This window comes from Mobula birostris, chromosome 15 (assembly GCF_030028105.1).
Source record: "Mobula birostris isolate sMobBir1 chromosome 15, sMobBir1.hap1, whole genome shotgun sequence".
Lineage (NCBI taxonomy): Eukaryota > Metazoa > Chordata > Chondrichthyes > Myliobatiformes > Myliobatidae > Mobula > Mobula birostris.
The window spans coordinates 4,351,149-4,367,880 of record NC_092384.1 but is presented as its reverse complement, the minus strand read 5'-3'; the positions used below and the strand labels follow the sequence as shown (position 1 = coordinate 4,367,880).

The following is a 16,732-nucleotide window of genomic DNA, read 5'->3' as shown; positions in this document are numbered from 1 at the left end:
GATCAATGGACAGATCCCTCAGGGTCACAGTGCAAATTGACAGGGTGATTAATGGACAGATCACTCAGGGACACAGTGCAAATTAACAGAGTGATCAATGGACAGATCCCTCAGGGTCACAGTGCAAATTGACAGAGTGATTAATGGACAGATCACTCAGGGTCACAGTGCAAATTGACAGAGTGATTAATGGACAGATCCCTCAGGGTCACAGTGCAAATTGACAGAGTGATTAATGTACAGATCACTCAGGGTCACAGTGCAAATTGACATAGTGATTAATGGACAGATCCCTCAGGTTCACAGTGCAAATTGACAGAGTGATTAATGGACAGATCCCTCAGGGTCACAGTGCAAATTGACAGAGTGATTAATGTACAGATCACTCAGGGTCACAGTGCAAATTGACATAGTGATTAATGGACAGATCCCTCAGGTTCACAGTGCAAATTGACAGAGTGATTAATGGACAGATCCCTCAGGGTCACAGTGCAAATTGACAGAGTCATTAATGGACAGAGCACTCAGGGTCACAGTGCAAATTGGCAGTGATTAATGGACAGATCCCTCAGGGTCACAGTGCAAATTGGCAGTAATTAATGGACAGCTCCCTCAGGCTCACAGTGCAATTTGGCAGTGATTAATGGACAGATCACTGAGGGTCACAGTGCAAATTAACAGGGTGATTAATGGACAGATCACTCAGCGTCACAGTGCAAATTGACAAAGTGATTAATGGACAGATCACTCAGGGTCAAACTGCAAATTGGCAGTGATTAATGGATGGATCTCTCCGGCTCACAGTGCAAATTGGCAGTGATTAATGGAGAGATCCCTCAGGCTCACAGTGCAAATTGGCAGTGATTAATGGACAGATCACTCAGGGTCACAGTGCAAATTAACAGAGTGATCAATGGATAGATCCCTCAGGTTCACAGTGCAAATTGACAGAGTGATTAATGGACAGATCACTCAGGGTCACAGTGCAAATTGGCAGTGATTAATGGACAGATCCCTCAGGGTTACAGTGCAAATTAACAGAGTGATTAATGGACAGATCACTCAGGGTCACAGTGCAAATTGACAGAGTTATTAATGGACAGATACCTCAGGCTCACAGTGCAAATTAACATAGTGATTAATGGACAGATCCCTCAGGGTCACAGTGCAAATTGACAGAGTCATTAATGGACAGATTCCTCAGGGTCACAGTGCAACTTGACAGAGTGATTAATGGACAGATCACTTGGGGTCACAGTGCAAATTGACAGAGTGATTAATGGACAGGTCCCTCAGGGCACAGTGCAAATTGACAGAGTGATTAATGTACAGATCACTCAGGGTCACAGTGCAAATTGACAGAGTGATTAATGGACAGATCCCTCAGGGTCACAGTGCAAATTGACAGAGTCATTAATGGACAGATCCCTCAGGGTCACAGTGCAAATTAACAGAGTGATTAATGGACAGATCCCTCAGGGTCACATTGCAAATTGACAGAGTCATTAATGGACAGATCCCTCAGGGTCACAGTGCAAATTGGCAGTGATTAATGGACAGATCCCTCAGGGTCACAGTGCAAATTGACAGGGTGATTAATGGACAGTTCACTCAGGGTCACAGTGCAAATTGGCAGTGATTAATGGACAGATCCCTCAGGGTCCAAGTGCAAATTGACAGGGTGATTAATGGACAGATCCCTCAGGGTCACAGTTAAAATTGGCAGTGATTAATGGACAGATCCCTCATGGTCACAGTGTAAGCTGGCAGTGATTAATGGACAGATCCCTCAAGGTCAGAGTGTAAATTGGCAGTGATTAATGGACAGATCCCTCAGGGTCACAGTGCAAATTGGCAGTGATTAATGGACAGGTCCCTCAGGGTCACAGTGCAAATTTACAGAGTGATTAATGGACAGATCCCTCAGGGTCACTGTGCAAATTGACAGGGTGATTAATGGACTGTTCATGCAGGGTCACAGTGCAATTTGACAGAGTGATTAATGGACAGATCCCTCAGGGTCACAGTGCAAATTGACAGGGTGATAATGGACAGTTCACTGAGGGTCACAGTGCAAATTGACAGAGTGATTAATGGACAGATCCCTCAGGGTCACATTGCAAATTGACAGAGTCATTAATGGACAGATCCCTCAGGGTCACAGTGCAAATTGGCAGTGATTAATGGACAGATCCCTCAGGGTCACAGTGCAAATTGACAGGGTGATTAATGGACAGTTCACTCAGGGTCGCAGTGCAAATTGGCAGTGATTAATGGACAGATCCCTCAGGGTCCAAGTGCAAATTGACAGAGTGATTAATGGACAGATCCCTCAGGGTCACAGTTAAAATTGGCAGTGATTAATGGACAGATCCCTCATGGTCACAGTGTAAGTTGGCAGTGATTAATGGACAGATCCCTCAGGGTCAGAGTGTAAATTGGCAGTGATTAATGGACAGATCCCTCAGGGTCACAGTGCAAATTGGCAGTGATTAATGGACAGGTCCCTCAGGGTCACAGTGCAAATTGACAGGGTGATAATGGACAGTTCACTGAGGGTCACAGTGCAAATTGACAGAGTGATTAATGGACAGATCACTCAGGGTCACAGTGCAAATTGACAGGGTGATTAATTGACAGATCACTCAGGGTCACAGTGCAAATTGGCAGTCATTAATGGACAGATCCCTCAGGGTCACAGTGCAAATTGACAGAATGATTAATGGACAGATCCCTCAGGGTCACAGTGCAAATTGACAGGGTGATTAATGGACAGATCCCTCAGGGTCACAGTGCAAATTGACAGAGTCATTAATGGACAGATCCCTCAGGGTCACAGTGAAAATTTACAGAGTGATTAATGAACAGATCCCTCAGGGTCACAGTGCAAATTGGCAGTGATTAATGGACAGATCCCTCTCAGGGTCACAGTGCAAATTGACAGAGTCATTAATGGACAGATCCCTCAGGGTCACAGTGCAAATTGGCAGTGATTATTGGACAGATCCCTCAGGGTCACAGTGCAAATTGACAGGGTGATTAATGGACAGTTCACTGAGGGTCACAGTGCAAATTGACAGAGTGATTAATGGACAGATCCCTCAGGGTCACAGTGCAAATTGACAGAGTGATTAATGGACAGATCACTCAGGGTCACAGTGCAAATTGACAGAGTGATTAATGGACAGATCACTCAGGGTCACAGTGCAAATTGACAGGGTGATTAATGGACAGATCACTCAGGGTCACAGTGCAAATTAGCAGGGTGATTAATGGACAGTTCACTGAGGGTCACAGTGCAAATTGACAGAGTGATTAATGGACAGATCCCTCAGGGTCACAGTGCAAATTGACAGAGTGATTAATAGACAGATCCCTCAGGGTCACAGTGCAAATTGTCACAGTGATTAATGGACAGATCCCTCAGGGTCACAGTGCAAATTGGCAGTGATTAATGTACAGATCCCTCTCAGGGTCACAGTGCAAATTGACAGAGTGATTAATGGACAGATTCCTCAGGGTCACAGCACAATTTGACAGAGTGATTAATGGACAGATCACTCAGGATCATAGTGCAAATTGGCAGTGATTAATGGACAGATCCCTCAGGGTCACAGTGCAAATTGGCAGTGATTAATGGACAGATCCCTCAGGGTCACAGTGCAAATTGACAGAGTGATTAATGTACAGATCACTCAGGGTCACAGTGCAAATTGGCAGTGATTAATGGACAGATTCCTCAGGGTCATAGTGCAAATTGACAGAGTGATTAATGGACAGATCCCTCAGGCTCACAGTGCAAATTAACAGAGTGATTAATTGACAGATCCCTCAGGGTCATAGTGCAAATTGACAGAGTGATTAATGGACAGATCCCTCAGGGTCACAGTGAAAATTGACAGAGTGATTAATGGACAGATCCCTCAGGGTCACAGTGCAAATTGACAGGGTGATTAATGGACAGATCGCTCAGGGACACAGTGCAAATTAACAGAGTGATCAATGGACAGATCCCTCAGGGTCACAGTGCAAATTGACAGAGTGATTAATGGACAGATCCCTCAGGCTCACAGTGCAAATTAACAGAGTGATCAATGGACAGATCCCTCAGGGTCACAGTGCAAATTGACAGGGTGATTAATGGACAGATCACTCAGGGACACAGTGCAAATTAACAGAGTGATCAATGGACAGATCCCTCAGGGTCACAGTGAAAATTGACAGAGTGATTAATGGACAGATCCCTCAGGGTCACAGTGCAAATTGACAGGGTGATTAATGGACAGATCACTCAGGGACACAGTGCAAATTAACAGAGTGATCAATGGACAGATCCCTCAGGGTCACAGTGCAAATTGACAGAGTGATTAATGGACAGATCCCTCAGGCTCACAGTGCAAATTAACAGAGTGATCAATGGACAGATCCCTCAGGGTCACAGTGCAAATTGACAGGGTGATTAATGGACAGATCACTCAGGGACACAGTGCAAATTAACAGAGTGATCAATGGACAGATCCCTCAGGGTCACAGTGCAAATTGACAGAGTGATTAATGGACAGATCACTCAGGGTCACAGTGCAAATTGACAGAGTGATTAATGGACAGATCCCTCAGGGTCACAGTGCAAATTGACAGAGTGATTAATGTACAGATCACTCAGGGTCACAGTGCAAATTGACATAGTGATTAATGGACAGATCCCTCAGGTTCACAGTGCAAATTGACAGAGTGATTAATGGACAGATCCCTCAGGGTTACAGTGCAAATTGACAGAGTGATTAATGTACAGATCACTCAGGGTCACAGTGCAAATTGACATAGTGATTAATGGACAGATCCCTCAGGTTCACAGTGCAAATTGACAGAGTGATTAATGGACAGATCCCTCAGGGTCACAGTGCAAATTGACAGAGTCATTAATGGACAGAGCACTCAGGGTCACAGTGCAAATTGGCAGTGATTAATGGACAGATCCCTCAGGGTCACAGTGCAAATTGGCAGTAATTAATGGACAGCTCCTTCAGGCTCACAGTGCAATTTGGCAGTGATTAATGGACAGATCACTGAGGGTCACAGTGCAAATTAACAGGGTGATTAATGGACAGATCACTCAGCGTCACAGTGCAAATTGACAAAGTGATTAATGGACAGATCACTCAGGGTCAAACTGCAAATTGGCAGTGATTAATGGATGGATCTCTCCGGCTCACAGTGCAAATTGGCAGTGATTAATGGAGAGATCCCTCAGGCTCACAGTGCAAATTGGCAGTGATTAATGGACAGATCACTCAGGGTCACAGTGCAAATTAACAGAGTGATCAATGGATAGATCCCTCAGGTTCACAGTGCAAATTGACAGAGTGATTAATGGACAGATCACTCAGGGTCACAGTGCAAATTGGCAGTGATTAATGGACAGATCCCTCAGGGTTACAGTGCAAATTAACAGAGTGATTAATGGACAGATCACTCAGGGTCACAGTGCAAATTGACAGAGTTATTAATGGACAGATACCTCAGGCTCACAGTGCAAATTAACATAGTGATTAATGGACAGATCCCTCAGGGTCACAGTGCAAATTGACAGAGTCATTAATGGACAGATTCCTCAGGGTCACAGTGCAACTTGACAGAGTGATTAATGGACAGATCACTTGGGGTCACAGTGCAAATTGACAGAGTGATTAATGGACAGGTCCCTCAGGGCACAGTGCAAATTGACAGAGTGATTAATGTACAGATCACTCAGGGTCACAGTGCAAATTGACAGAGTGATTAATGGACAGATCCCTCAGGGTCACAGTGCAAATTGACAGAGTCATTAATGGACAGATCCCTCAGGGTCACAGTGCAAATTAACAGAGTGATTAATGGACAGATCCCTCAGGGTCACATTGCAAATTGACAGAGTCATTAATGGACAGATCCCTCAGGGTCACAGTGCAAATTGGCAGTGATTAATGGACAGATCCCTCAGGGTCACAGTGCAAATTGACAGGGTGATTAATGGACAGTTCACTCAGGGTCACAGTGCAAATTGGCAGTGATTAATGGACAGATCCCTCAGGGTCCAAGTGCAAATTGACAGGGTGATTAATGGACAGATCCCTCAGGGTCACAGTTAAAATTGGCAGTGATTAATGGACAGATCCCTCATGGTCACAGTGTAAGCTGGCAGTGATTAATGGACAGATCCCTCAAGGTCAGAGTGTAAGTTGGCAGTGATTAATGGACAGATCCCTCAGGGTCACAGTGCAAATTGGCAGTGATTAATGGACAGGTCCCTCAGGGTCACAGTGCAAATTTACAGAGTGATTAATGGACAGATCCCTCAGGGTCACTGTGCAAATTGACAGGGTGATTAATGGACTGTTCATGCAGGGTCACAGTGCAATTTGACAGAGTGATTAATGGACAGATCCCTCAGGGTCACAGTGCAAATTGACAGGGTGATAATGGACAGTTCACTGAGGGTCACAGTGCAAATTGACAGAGTGATTAATGGACAGATCCCTCAGGGTCACATTGCAAATTGACAGAGTCATTAATGGACAGATCCCTCAGGGTCACAGTGCAAATTGGCAGTGATTAATGGACAGATCCCTCAGGGTCACAGTGCAAATTGACAGGGTGATTAATGGACAGTTCACTCAGGGTCGCAGTGCAAATTGGCAGTGATTAATGGACAGATCCCTCAGGGTCCAAGTGCAAATTGACAGAGTGATTAATGGACAGATCCCTCAGGGTCACAGTTAAAATTGGCAGTGATTAATGGACAGATCCCTCATGGTCACAGTGTAAGTTGGCAGTGATTAATGGACAGATCCCTCAGGGTCAGAGTGTAAATTGGCAGTGATTAATGGACAGATCCCTCAGGGTCACAGTGCAAATTGGCAGTGATTAATGGACAGGTCCCTCAGGGTCACAGTGCAAATTGACAGGGTGATAATGGACAGTTCACTGAGGGTCACAGTGCAAATTGACAGAGTGATTAATGGACAGATCACTCAGGGTCACAGTGCAAATTGACAGGGTGATTAATTGACAGATCACTCAGGGTCACAGTGCAAATTGGCAGTCATTAATGGACAGATCCCTCAGGGTCACAGTGCAAATTGACAGAATGATTAATGGACAGATCCCTCAGGGTCACAGTGCAAATTGACAGGGTGATTAATGGACAGATCCCTCAGGGTCACAGTGCAAATTGACAGAGTCATTAATGGACAGATCCCTCAGGGTCACAGTGAAAATTTACAGAGTGATTAATGAACAGATCCCTCAGGGTCACAGTGCAAATTGGCAGTGATTAATGGACAGATCCCTCTCAGGGTCACAGTGCAAATTGACAGAGTCATTAATGGACAGATCCCTCAGGGTCACAGTGCAAATTGGCAGTGATTATTGGACAGATCCCTCAGGGTCACAGTGCAAATTGACAAGGTGATTAATGGACAGTTCACTGAGGGTCACAGTGCAAATTGACAGAGTGATTAATGGACAGATCCCTCAGGGTCACAGTGCAAATTGACAGAGTGATTAATGGACAGATCACTCAGGGTCACAGTGCAAATTGACAGAGTGATTAATGGACAGATCACTCAGGGTCACAGTGCAAATTGACAGGGTGATTAATGGACAGATCACTCAGGGTCACAGTGCAAATTAGCAGGGTGATTAATGGACAGTTCACTGAGGGTCACAGTGCAAATTGACAGAGTGATTAATGGACAGATCCCTCAGGGTCACAGTGCAAATTGACAGAGTGATTAATAGACAGATCCCTCAGGGTCACAGTGCAAATTGTCACAGTGATTAATGGACAGATCCCTCAGGGTCACAGTGCAAATTGGCAGTGATTAATGTACAGATCCCTCTCAGGGTCAAAGTGCAAATTGACAGAGTGATTAATGGACAGATTCCTCAGGGTCACAGCACAATTTGACAGAGTGATTAATGGACAGATCACTCAGGATCATAGTGCAAATTGGCAGTGATTAATGGACAGATCCCTCAGGGTCACAGTGCAAATTGGCAGTGATTAATGGACAGATCCCTCAGGGTCACAGTGCAAATTGACAGAGTGATTAATGGACAGATCCCTCAGGGTCACAGTGCAAATTGACAGAGTGATTAATGGACAGATCACTCAGGGTCACGTTGCAAATTGACAGAGTGATTAATGGACAGATCACTCAGGGTCACAGTGCAAATTGGCAGTGATTAATGGACAGATCCCTCAGGGCTGTGCAGATTGTCAGGGTGCTTCAGAAGCTGTATGATCTGTTGGCTGATGGGGGATTGATTTCAAGAGACATAACTTAGTGTTGCAGCTCTATAAAACCCTAGTTCAGCCACACTGGTCAATTCTAGTCGCTTCATTATCAGAAAGGTGTGGAAACTTTAGAGAGGGTGCAGAGATTGCCCAGGATGCTTCCAGGATTAGAGAGCATGTCGTATGAGGATAGTTTGATGATGCTGGAGTCAGTTATCAAGGATGTGATAACAGCACATTTGGAAAGCGGTGAAATGATCGGATAAAGTCAGCATGGATTTGTGAATGGAAAATCATGTCTGACGAATCTCATAGAATTTTTTGAGGATGTAACTAGCAGAGTGGATAGGGGAGAACCAGTGGATGTGGTATATTTGGATTTTCAGAAGGCTTTTGACAAGGTCCCACACAGGAGATTAGTGTGCAAACTTAAAGCACACGGTATTGGGGGTAAGGTATTGGTGTGGGTGGAGAGTTGGTTAGCAGATAGGAAGCAAAGAGTGGGAATAAACGGGACCTTTTCAGAATGGCAGGCGGTGACTAGTGGGGTACCGCAAGGCTCAGTGCTGGGACCCCAGTTGTTTACAATATATGTTAATGACTTGGATGAGGGAATTAAATGCAGCATCTCCAAGTTTGCGGATGACACGAAGCTGAGTGGCAGTGTTAGCTGTGAGGAGGATGCTAAGAGGATGCAGGGTGACTTGGATAGGTTGGGTGAGTGGGCAAATTCATGGCAGATGCAATTTAATGTGGATAAATGTGAAGTTATCCACTTTGGTGGCAAAAATAGGAAAACAGATTATTATCTGAATGGTGGCCAATTAGGAAAAGGGGAGGTGCAACGAGACCTGGGTGTCATTATACACCAGTCATTGAAAGTGGGCATGCAGGTACAGCAGGCGGTGAAAAAGGCGAATGGTATGCTGGCAGTTATAGCGAGAGGATTTGAGTACAGGAGCAGGGAGGTACTACTGCAGTTGTACAAGGCCTTGGTGAGACCACACCTGGAGTATTGTGTGCAGTTTTGGTCCCCTAATCTGAGGAAAGACATCCTTGCCATAGAGGGAGTACAGAGAAGGTTCACCAGATTGATTCCTGGGATGGCAGGACTTTCATATGAAGAAAGACTGGATGAACTGGGCTTGTACTCGTTGGAATTTAGAAGATTGAGGGGGGATCTGATTGAAACGTATAAGATCCTAAAGGGATTGGACAGGCTAGATGCAGGAAGATTCTTCCCGATGTTGGGGAAGTCCAGAACAAGGGGTCACAGTTTGAGGATAAAGGGGAAGCCTTTTAGGACTGAGATTAGGAAAAACTTCTTCACACAGAGAGTGGTGAATCTGTGGAATTCTCTGCCACAGGAAACAGTTGAGGCCAGTTCATTGGCTATATTTAAGAGGGAGTTAGATATGGCCCTTGTGGCTACAGGGGTCAGGGGGTATGGAGGGAAGGCTGGGGCGGTGTTCTGAGTTGGATGATCAGCCATGATCATAATAAATGGCGGTGCAGGCTCGAAGGGCCGAATGGCCTACTCCTGCACCTATTTTCTATGTTTCTAAGCTAGGGTTTTTCCTTTGGAGCGAATGAGGATGAGAGGTGACTTCATAGAGATGTGCACAATGATAAGAGGCACAGATCGAGTGGACAGCCAGAGACTTTTCCTAGGTAGTATAGTCCATACACTGTTAAAAAGTGGCTGAGAGCGCTGGATGCAGCGATCATCAGCTAAGTAACAGAAAGCGTCATTTTCAGAGCTATCAAGTGATGCCTCGTCTCCAGTAGCACGTTCTCTGATTATCAGTTTTAATTCGTGGTTCAAACATAGACTAAGGAATTGCACCGCCTTTCATATTGGGTTGTACTGGGGCAATCAGTGGAAGTCACGGGGAAAATAGCCCATTGGCAGAGAGCATACCTTCTGTCATAACTGTCATCTATAGGAGGGGTGATTGATCAGTTCGTGGCCTAAGGTAGAAGGGGTCAGTTTTAGAAATTCTAGCACATTTACTTTTCAACACAGTCCCCTCCTACATGTACACACTTAGTCCAGCGGTCGTGGAGCATACGGATCCCCTCTTCGTAGAAGTGGTTCGTAGCAGGGGTGATTGATAAGTTCATGGCCTAAGGTAGTAGGAGATGAGTTATTAACTTCAAACTTTCTGCATAATCACTCGAAGAGTTGAACTGCATGTGCATGTAACAAGAGCCGTATAACTCATTTCCAAGTGGTCCACAGCAGGGGTTATTGATAAGTTTGTGACGGTAGAAGGAGATGAGTTATACAGCTCTTGCTACATGCTCGTGCAGTTCAACTCTTTGAGTGAAAATGCAGAAAGTTTGAAGCTAATAACTCATCTCCTTCTACCTTAGGCCACGAACTTATCAATCACCCCTGCTGTGGACCACTTCTACAAAGAAGGGATCCGTATGCTCCATGACCGCTGGACTAAGTGTGTACATGTAGGAAAAATAAATGTGCTAGGTTTTCTAAAATTGATTCTGTCACCTTAGGCCACAAACTTATCAATCACCCTGTGTGTGTGAATGAGTGTGTGTATGTGTGTGTGTGTGTGAATGAGTGTGTGTATGTGTGTGTGTGTGTAGTATATTTCATCTACACTGACTTGGCCAGCTCCACCAATTGAAATAAGACAGTAACAGTCACGTCTGCCTGTGGGACTCACACATCTGGCAAAGGGAGATATTGCTGATACTTCAGTTCACTGCAACAACACTGGCACCCTGATGCCACCCCTAACCTCCGGCTGGACTGCGGTGATCCCGACAGAAAGACCTAGCAGTCACCACCTGCCTCACCTATCAAACAATGCACACATCCAGGGCTTGGAACAGGGGTACGAAAGCTCGGCAGCCATTGACAGGCTCTCCCTCCAGACCCTGATAACACGGCGAGGCAGAGTTGCTTGGCTTGCTCATGTCACATGTCTGTCCCCTGGGTTGTGGTCAGTTCGGTAACAGGCCCAGTGTGAGTGAGTGAAACAGGCTGTTGTGTGTGCAATTACACACTGGAGTCTGGAGCAACTCAATGGGTATAGCAGCGTCTCTGGAGGGAAACGGAGTGTTCATATTTTGGGCCCAGACCCTTCAGCTGGACCACAGATAGACATGTCTTGATGTCCACTGGCAGCATCAGATCATCCCTGTTCATATACCCTTCTGCCATTGGCCAGATTACATGCTTTTGAATGCTGTCCCTCCTTTGGCTACACCAAGTAACACCCTGTTCAAATGCCCCCCTCCCACCCCCCCACCCCCCCCATTCAGGTGGCCTACATTATTAGCTACACCAGGCTGACGTATGATGGGATCCAGTTTAACTGAGTCGGCCATCCCCGACAGAGAAGGTACTGCTGTCTGCACTGAGGGTGGGAGTGTTCTGCTGCACACCCGGGATGATCTTCTCCAATGAAATCAATCTTCCTTCCACTACAGCAGCTTCTGACCGAAAATAGCATGGTAGCCATGGCAACACGGTGGCAGTCATGGCACCTGTTGACACGAGGTGCTGGCTGGTGCTCGGGAGACACCAGACCGGCCTGCTGTCTGTGCTTGTGAAGGGAAAAAACAGCCTGTGAGGTGGCTGCTGCCTTTCACTTGTGGGATGTGCTCCCGCTCCTGTAGCCGAGTTGTGACTTCCTGCTCTGTCAGTCAGGATGTGATGCGCAAGTGGCTCGAAGTAATGACTTTCTCTCTGTTTCTCTCTCCCCTCTCCCTGCTGCAGTCACGTGGACACCAAGGAGCTCTGTGGTAAGTTGAGCAACGCTGCTGTCTCTTCTGTCGAATCGCCCCGGCGTGCAGTTTACGTCTGCGGGGTCCATCTCTCAGCAGGTTGTGCAGTCAGAGAACAACACTCCTGGGTACAGCTTCCTGCCTCCATTCTCACGTGCCCAACAGGGAGTTTGTTGTCAGGTTTATTGTTGTGGGCACACGTACCGGGGGTAATATTGCCATGAAAATCAGCTGGATGCAGCAACAATACAGTCCATTACAAACATTACCAACAGCAACAACACAGTCCATTACAAACATTACCAACGGCAACAACACGGCCCATTACAAACATTACCAACAGCAACAACACGGCCCATTACAAACATTACCAACAGCAACAATACAGTCCATTACAAACATTACCAACAGCAACAACACAGTCCATTACAAACATTACCAACGGCAACAACACGGCCCATTACAAACATTACCAACAGCAACAACACGGCCCATTACAAACATTACCAACAGCATCTAAAGTTAACATAACTTAAATGACATAATAAAAAATGACATTACCACATTAGTGAAAGGATCTTCTGAGCCAGGATTAGGGTTTTCAGGTCATGGTGGCAGTGGAGAAACAGCTGTTGTTGCACTTTGAGGTGGAAACCAGGGAGGCAGGATTGAGAAAAGGTCATTTCCTAGCTGATGAGAATACTTAACGACGGATGTCACCTTCTGAGATATTGACTGGTAGATGTCCTCGATAGTGTGAAGATCTGTACCCAGGCAATGGATGAATCTGCACTCATTGTAGCCTCTGCATTGGAGTTTCCATGACATCGTCTGTGATCCTGCCAACAGCAGTGGTGCCATTGGCGAAAATGTAGGTTGTGCTGGAGCTGTGCACAGCGACATGTCTTTGTTCTCTCAGCTGCCTTCCTCATGGCAGGGTCTTGTGGGGTGCTGAGGCACCAAGCCGCTCTCTTGTTTTATCCCACAAGCATGGTAGGAGGTCATGGGAGAGGAGACCACCTCCTTAACTCCCCAGCCCACGAGGGACTTCCTACCTCTTGGTGGACCACAGGTGACAAGACCCTCAGGACCACGAGGCTAAGTGTAGTCAGCACAGCAGAGCAGGCCCTGCCTGGCCTATTCCCAGTGAGCACCCAGCCTAAGACTGAGGCTCATGTGCCATGGGGGAGGAGCACCAGAGGGAGGCGATGGGTAGGCAAAGGAGATAAGATGAGAGAAGGAAAAGGGAGTGGGGAATGGTGAAGGAGAGGAGAGGGGGGCATTACTGGAAGTTCGAAAAATTGATGTTCAGTCCATCAGGTTGGAGGCTACCTAGACAGAATATAAAGTGTTATTCCTCCAACCTGAGTGTGGCCTCATCATGGCAGTAGAGGAGGTCGTGGGTTGACATATCGGAATGGGAATGGGAAGTGGAATTAAAACGGGTGGGAGATCCTGCTTCTTCTGGCGAGCACCTACACTCTGTTGGCTACCCTCAGGCTGGAGGAACAACACCCTGTATTCTGTCTGGGTAGCCTCCAACCTGATTCCATGAATGTCTGGTAATGGCCTCTCCCTTCCTTCACCATTCCTCATCCCATTTTCTCTTTCTCACCTTATCTCCTTGTCTGCCCATAGCCTCCTTTTGGGGCTGCTCCCTCCTTTTCTTTCTTCCATGGCTTTCTGTCCTCTTCTATCAGACTCCCGTTCTCCAGCTCTGTACCTCTTTCACCAATCAATCCCAGCTCTTTACTTCACCCCTCTCCTCTGGGTTTCACCTATCACCTCTCTCCCCTTCCCTGAATTTTCAATCTACTCATCTTTTTTTCTCCAGACCTGCTGAAGGGTCTCGGCCCAAAACATTGACTGTACTCTTTTCTGTAGATGCTGCCTGCCCTGCTGAGTTCCTCAAACAGTTTGTGTGTGTTGCCATCTAATCTACTCACGATCCCAGTTTATCTGGCTGTCATAACGGTTAAAAACCTTGAATGTTTCTGATATTGACAGTTGTTTAAAACAATCATGACTGTGAGATGATGACCTTCAACAATCACAACCACTATGAGTCTAAAATGTAATAATTATTTATTGTTCTTTAACTGTGAAGTTTAAGATATTTAAAAGAAAAGATTTAAGGAAACAAGTTTAGAAAAATTTAAGTTAATAAATAACCGTCTGTCCTTTGGAGGTCATTGCCTAGATTAAGTCAGTGGGGAAGCAGTAGGTGTAATGAAAGGTTTCAGGGAAAACACCCCATTTTAGTTGCAGTCAGATCTTAGGCAAAGGGAAACACTTGTTGCCGGAATTCAATCATCCCAGTCCCGGGATATCACTGCAATATTTCCCCAGGACTCCATACTGTACTCAGCTGTCCAAGTCAATGAGCTTCCTTTCATCTAGAGGGCCGAGTGGCAGAGTGGCCAGGTTCAGTTTTAACCTCTGCAACAAATGAAGCAGTCCAGTTGCTAATAGGCCCCGCTGTTTATGGGTCCCGTGATACAGGACCTCTGGCCCTCCTAGGTTAGATCTTCACTCCCGCTAGCCACCACTCTGTACTGCAGCAGCATCAAGTCTCACACTGAACCACTGAGCCCAAAACCCACCTTAGAGCTAGGGCAGGGGGTAAGGTCAGCCTCAGTAACCCCTCAGCTGTGACTCTTCTGCCAAGATTCCTCACCGATGCCCCTCAGTAGTGATCCCTCAGCCATGAATCATCAGGACATGATCCCCATGTAACATCCATGTGTGAGAAGATTCCTGCATTGGGAAAACAGGGCACCCAAGGCACGTAAAACACAGGGCAGCCCACCACACAGGAAGGGGATGGATTGTCAGACATTCAGTTTACCATTGGATATAGGGACAGTGCAGGATGAGAATGATGAGGTGGGAAGATGGATGTGAGCAGTGTGAGAGAGCACAGGGTGCTCTGTTCCTGAGGGGGAAGATGAAGTGTGAGGCAGCACAGGGTCCCCTGTTGCTGAGGGGGGAAGATGGTGAGGAGTGTGAGAGAGCACAGGGTCCCCTGTTCTTGTCCCCGGGTTATGTGTTCATTGTTGCAGCCTCAGTGTGTTCGATGTTGGGTAGAGCCACAGAGAGTTACAGCAGAGAAACAGAGTCTTTGGCCATTGTCTGTGTCCACCCATTGACAACAAACACATTTGATGCATGGATTTTCCTTTATTTTGAGGAAAATACTCCCCACAGACCTCAGACCTTACCCCCTGCCCTAGCTCTCAGGTGGGTTTTGGGCTCAGTGGTTCAGAGTGAAACTTGATGCTGCTGCAGTATAGAGTGGTGGCTAGCGGGAGTGAAGATCTAACTTAGGAGGGCCAGAGGTCCTGTATCACGGGACCCATAAACAGCGGGGCCTACTCCTTCTGCCCTCAAGGAAGCCGTGCCTCCCAATTACACCCTCGTGACCAATCCATTTTCTAATCTGTCCAAGTCTGGAATGTGTGAGGAAACCGGGTCACTCAGAGGGAACTCACATGGTCTGGGGAAATGTACAAATTCTTTACAGACTGTGGCAGACCTGAACCTGGGGTGCTGGTGTTGTAGCTGCATTATGATGGCCGCTACCCCACCGTGATGCCCAAACATTCCAATCAACCTACCCCCCCCACCCCAGATTCGACTTTTACCCACACCCGAAGGAATTGCAGAGGAAAATTAAGCTGCAGCCTGAACACATCTTTGGAACATCATTGAAAACAGAGACAACCACAGGGACTCCATAGGAAGCACGAGGCACGGATTTCGCCTGGGTCCCTGCTGCTGTAATGGGGCAACTCCACTTGCTGTACCTCCATGCCTTCCTTTGGATGAAGCTCATTTGGTTGTGATAATGAAGATGGGACAGTGCTAATCTATGCCATGCTTTCCATCTCTCCAGATTACTTTGCCTCCCACATGGGGGATTACGAAGATGTCCTGGCCGGGTTGGAGACCCTGAACCTTTCAATTCTGAAAGCCATGGACTACACCAAGAAGGTGAGCCTGACTGGGAGGGGTGTCTTGGGTAACCCCACCTTCTGCTCTTAACAGGTCTGGCCCGCTGCGGGCACAGCACCTTCTCCTGCAGCATTGGTGAAGCTGGGACTGAAACTGCATGGTAGGGTTGGAGTGTAGTTAGACAAACACACACTATACCTCTAGTTCAGCGAGGTGTTACAGGTTAGCACACTGATTGTGGGCGGGAGGGAAAAGATCTGTAGTCACGTCTGTCTTTTCTGCTCTTCATATTTGCTTCTGTTTCCTTTTATTTCTTCCTCCTTATCTTTTACCCCTCTCATTCCTCTCATATTCCTCCTGCCCCACCCATTTTCTTGCTTATTCTCTCTCTCTTGCCCCCTCTCTCTGTCTGTCTGTCTCTCTCTCGCCCCATCATTCTCTCCGTCTCTCTCCGTCTCTGTGTTATGTCTCTCTCTCTCAAGCAGTATTGAAAAGGTGAAAAGCTGCTGGTGATAAGTAGGGGAAAGGTTTAGGGTCACAAACACAAGGAAGTCTGCAGATGTTGCTGGAAGTCCAAGGCAAAATGCATAAAGTTCTGGAGGAACTCAGCAGGCCAGGCAGCAACTATGGCAATAAATAAACAGTCAGTGTTTTGGACCAAGACGCTTCATCAGGGCTGTGGCGAGTCCTTCAGGAAAAGTTTAGAGGGAGAGGGGAACAATTGAAAAACAACCTGAGAGCAAA

The 16,732-nt window shown here is 46.6% G+C and overlaps 1 protein-coding gene across 1 annotated transcript in view; it reads left to right on the top strand.

Annotated features, from left to right (window-relative positions):
• Positions 1-16,732, top strand: part of necab2 (N-terminal EF-hand calcium binding protein 2) — a 114,714-nt gene that overhangs the window by 37,285 nt on the left and 60,697 nt on the right. Inside the window, exons 4-5 of the mRNA XM_072279257.1 lie at positions 12,027-12,052; positions 15,930-16,027. Coding sequence (XP_072135358.1) covers positions 12,027-12,052; positions 15,930-16,027 — 124 coding nt within the window. The remainder of the gene's footprint in view (positions 1-12,026; positions 12,053-15,929; positions 16,028-16,732) is intronic.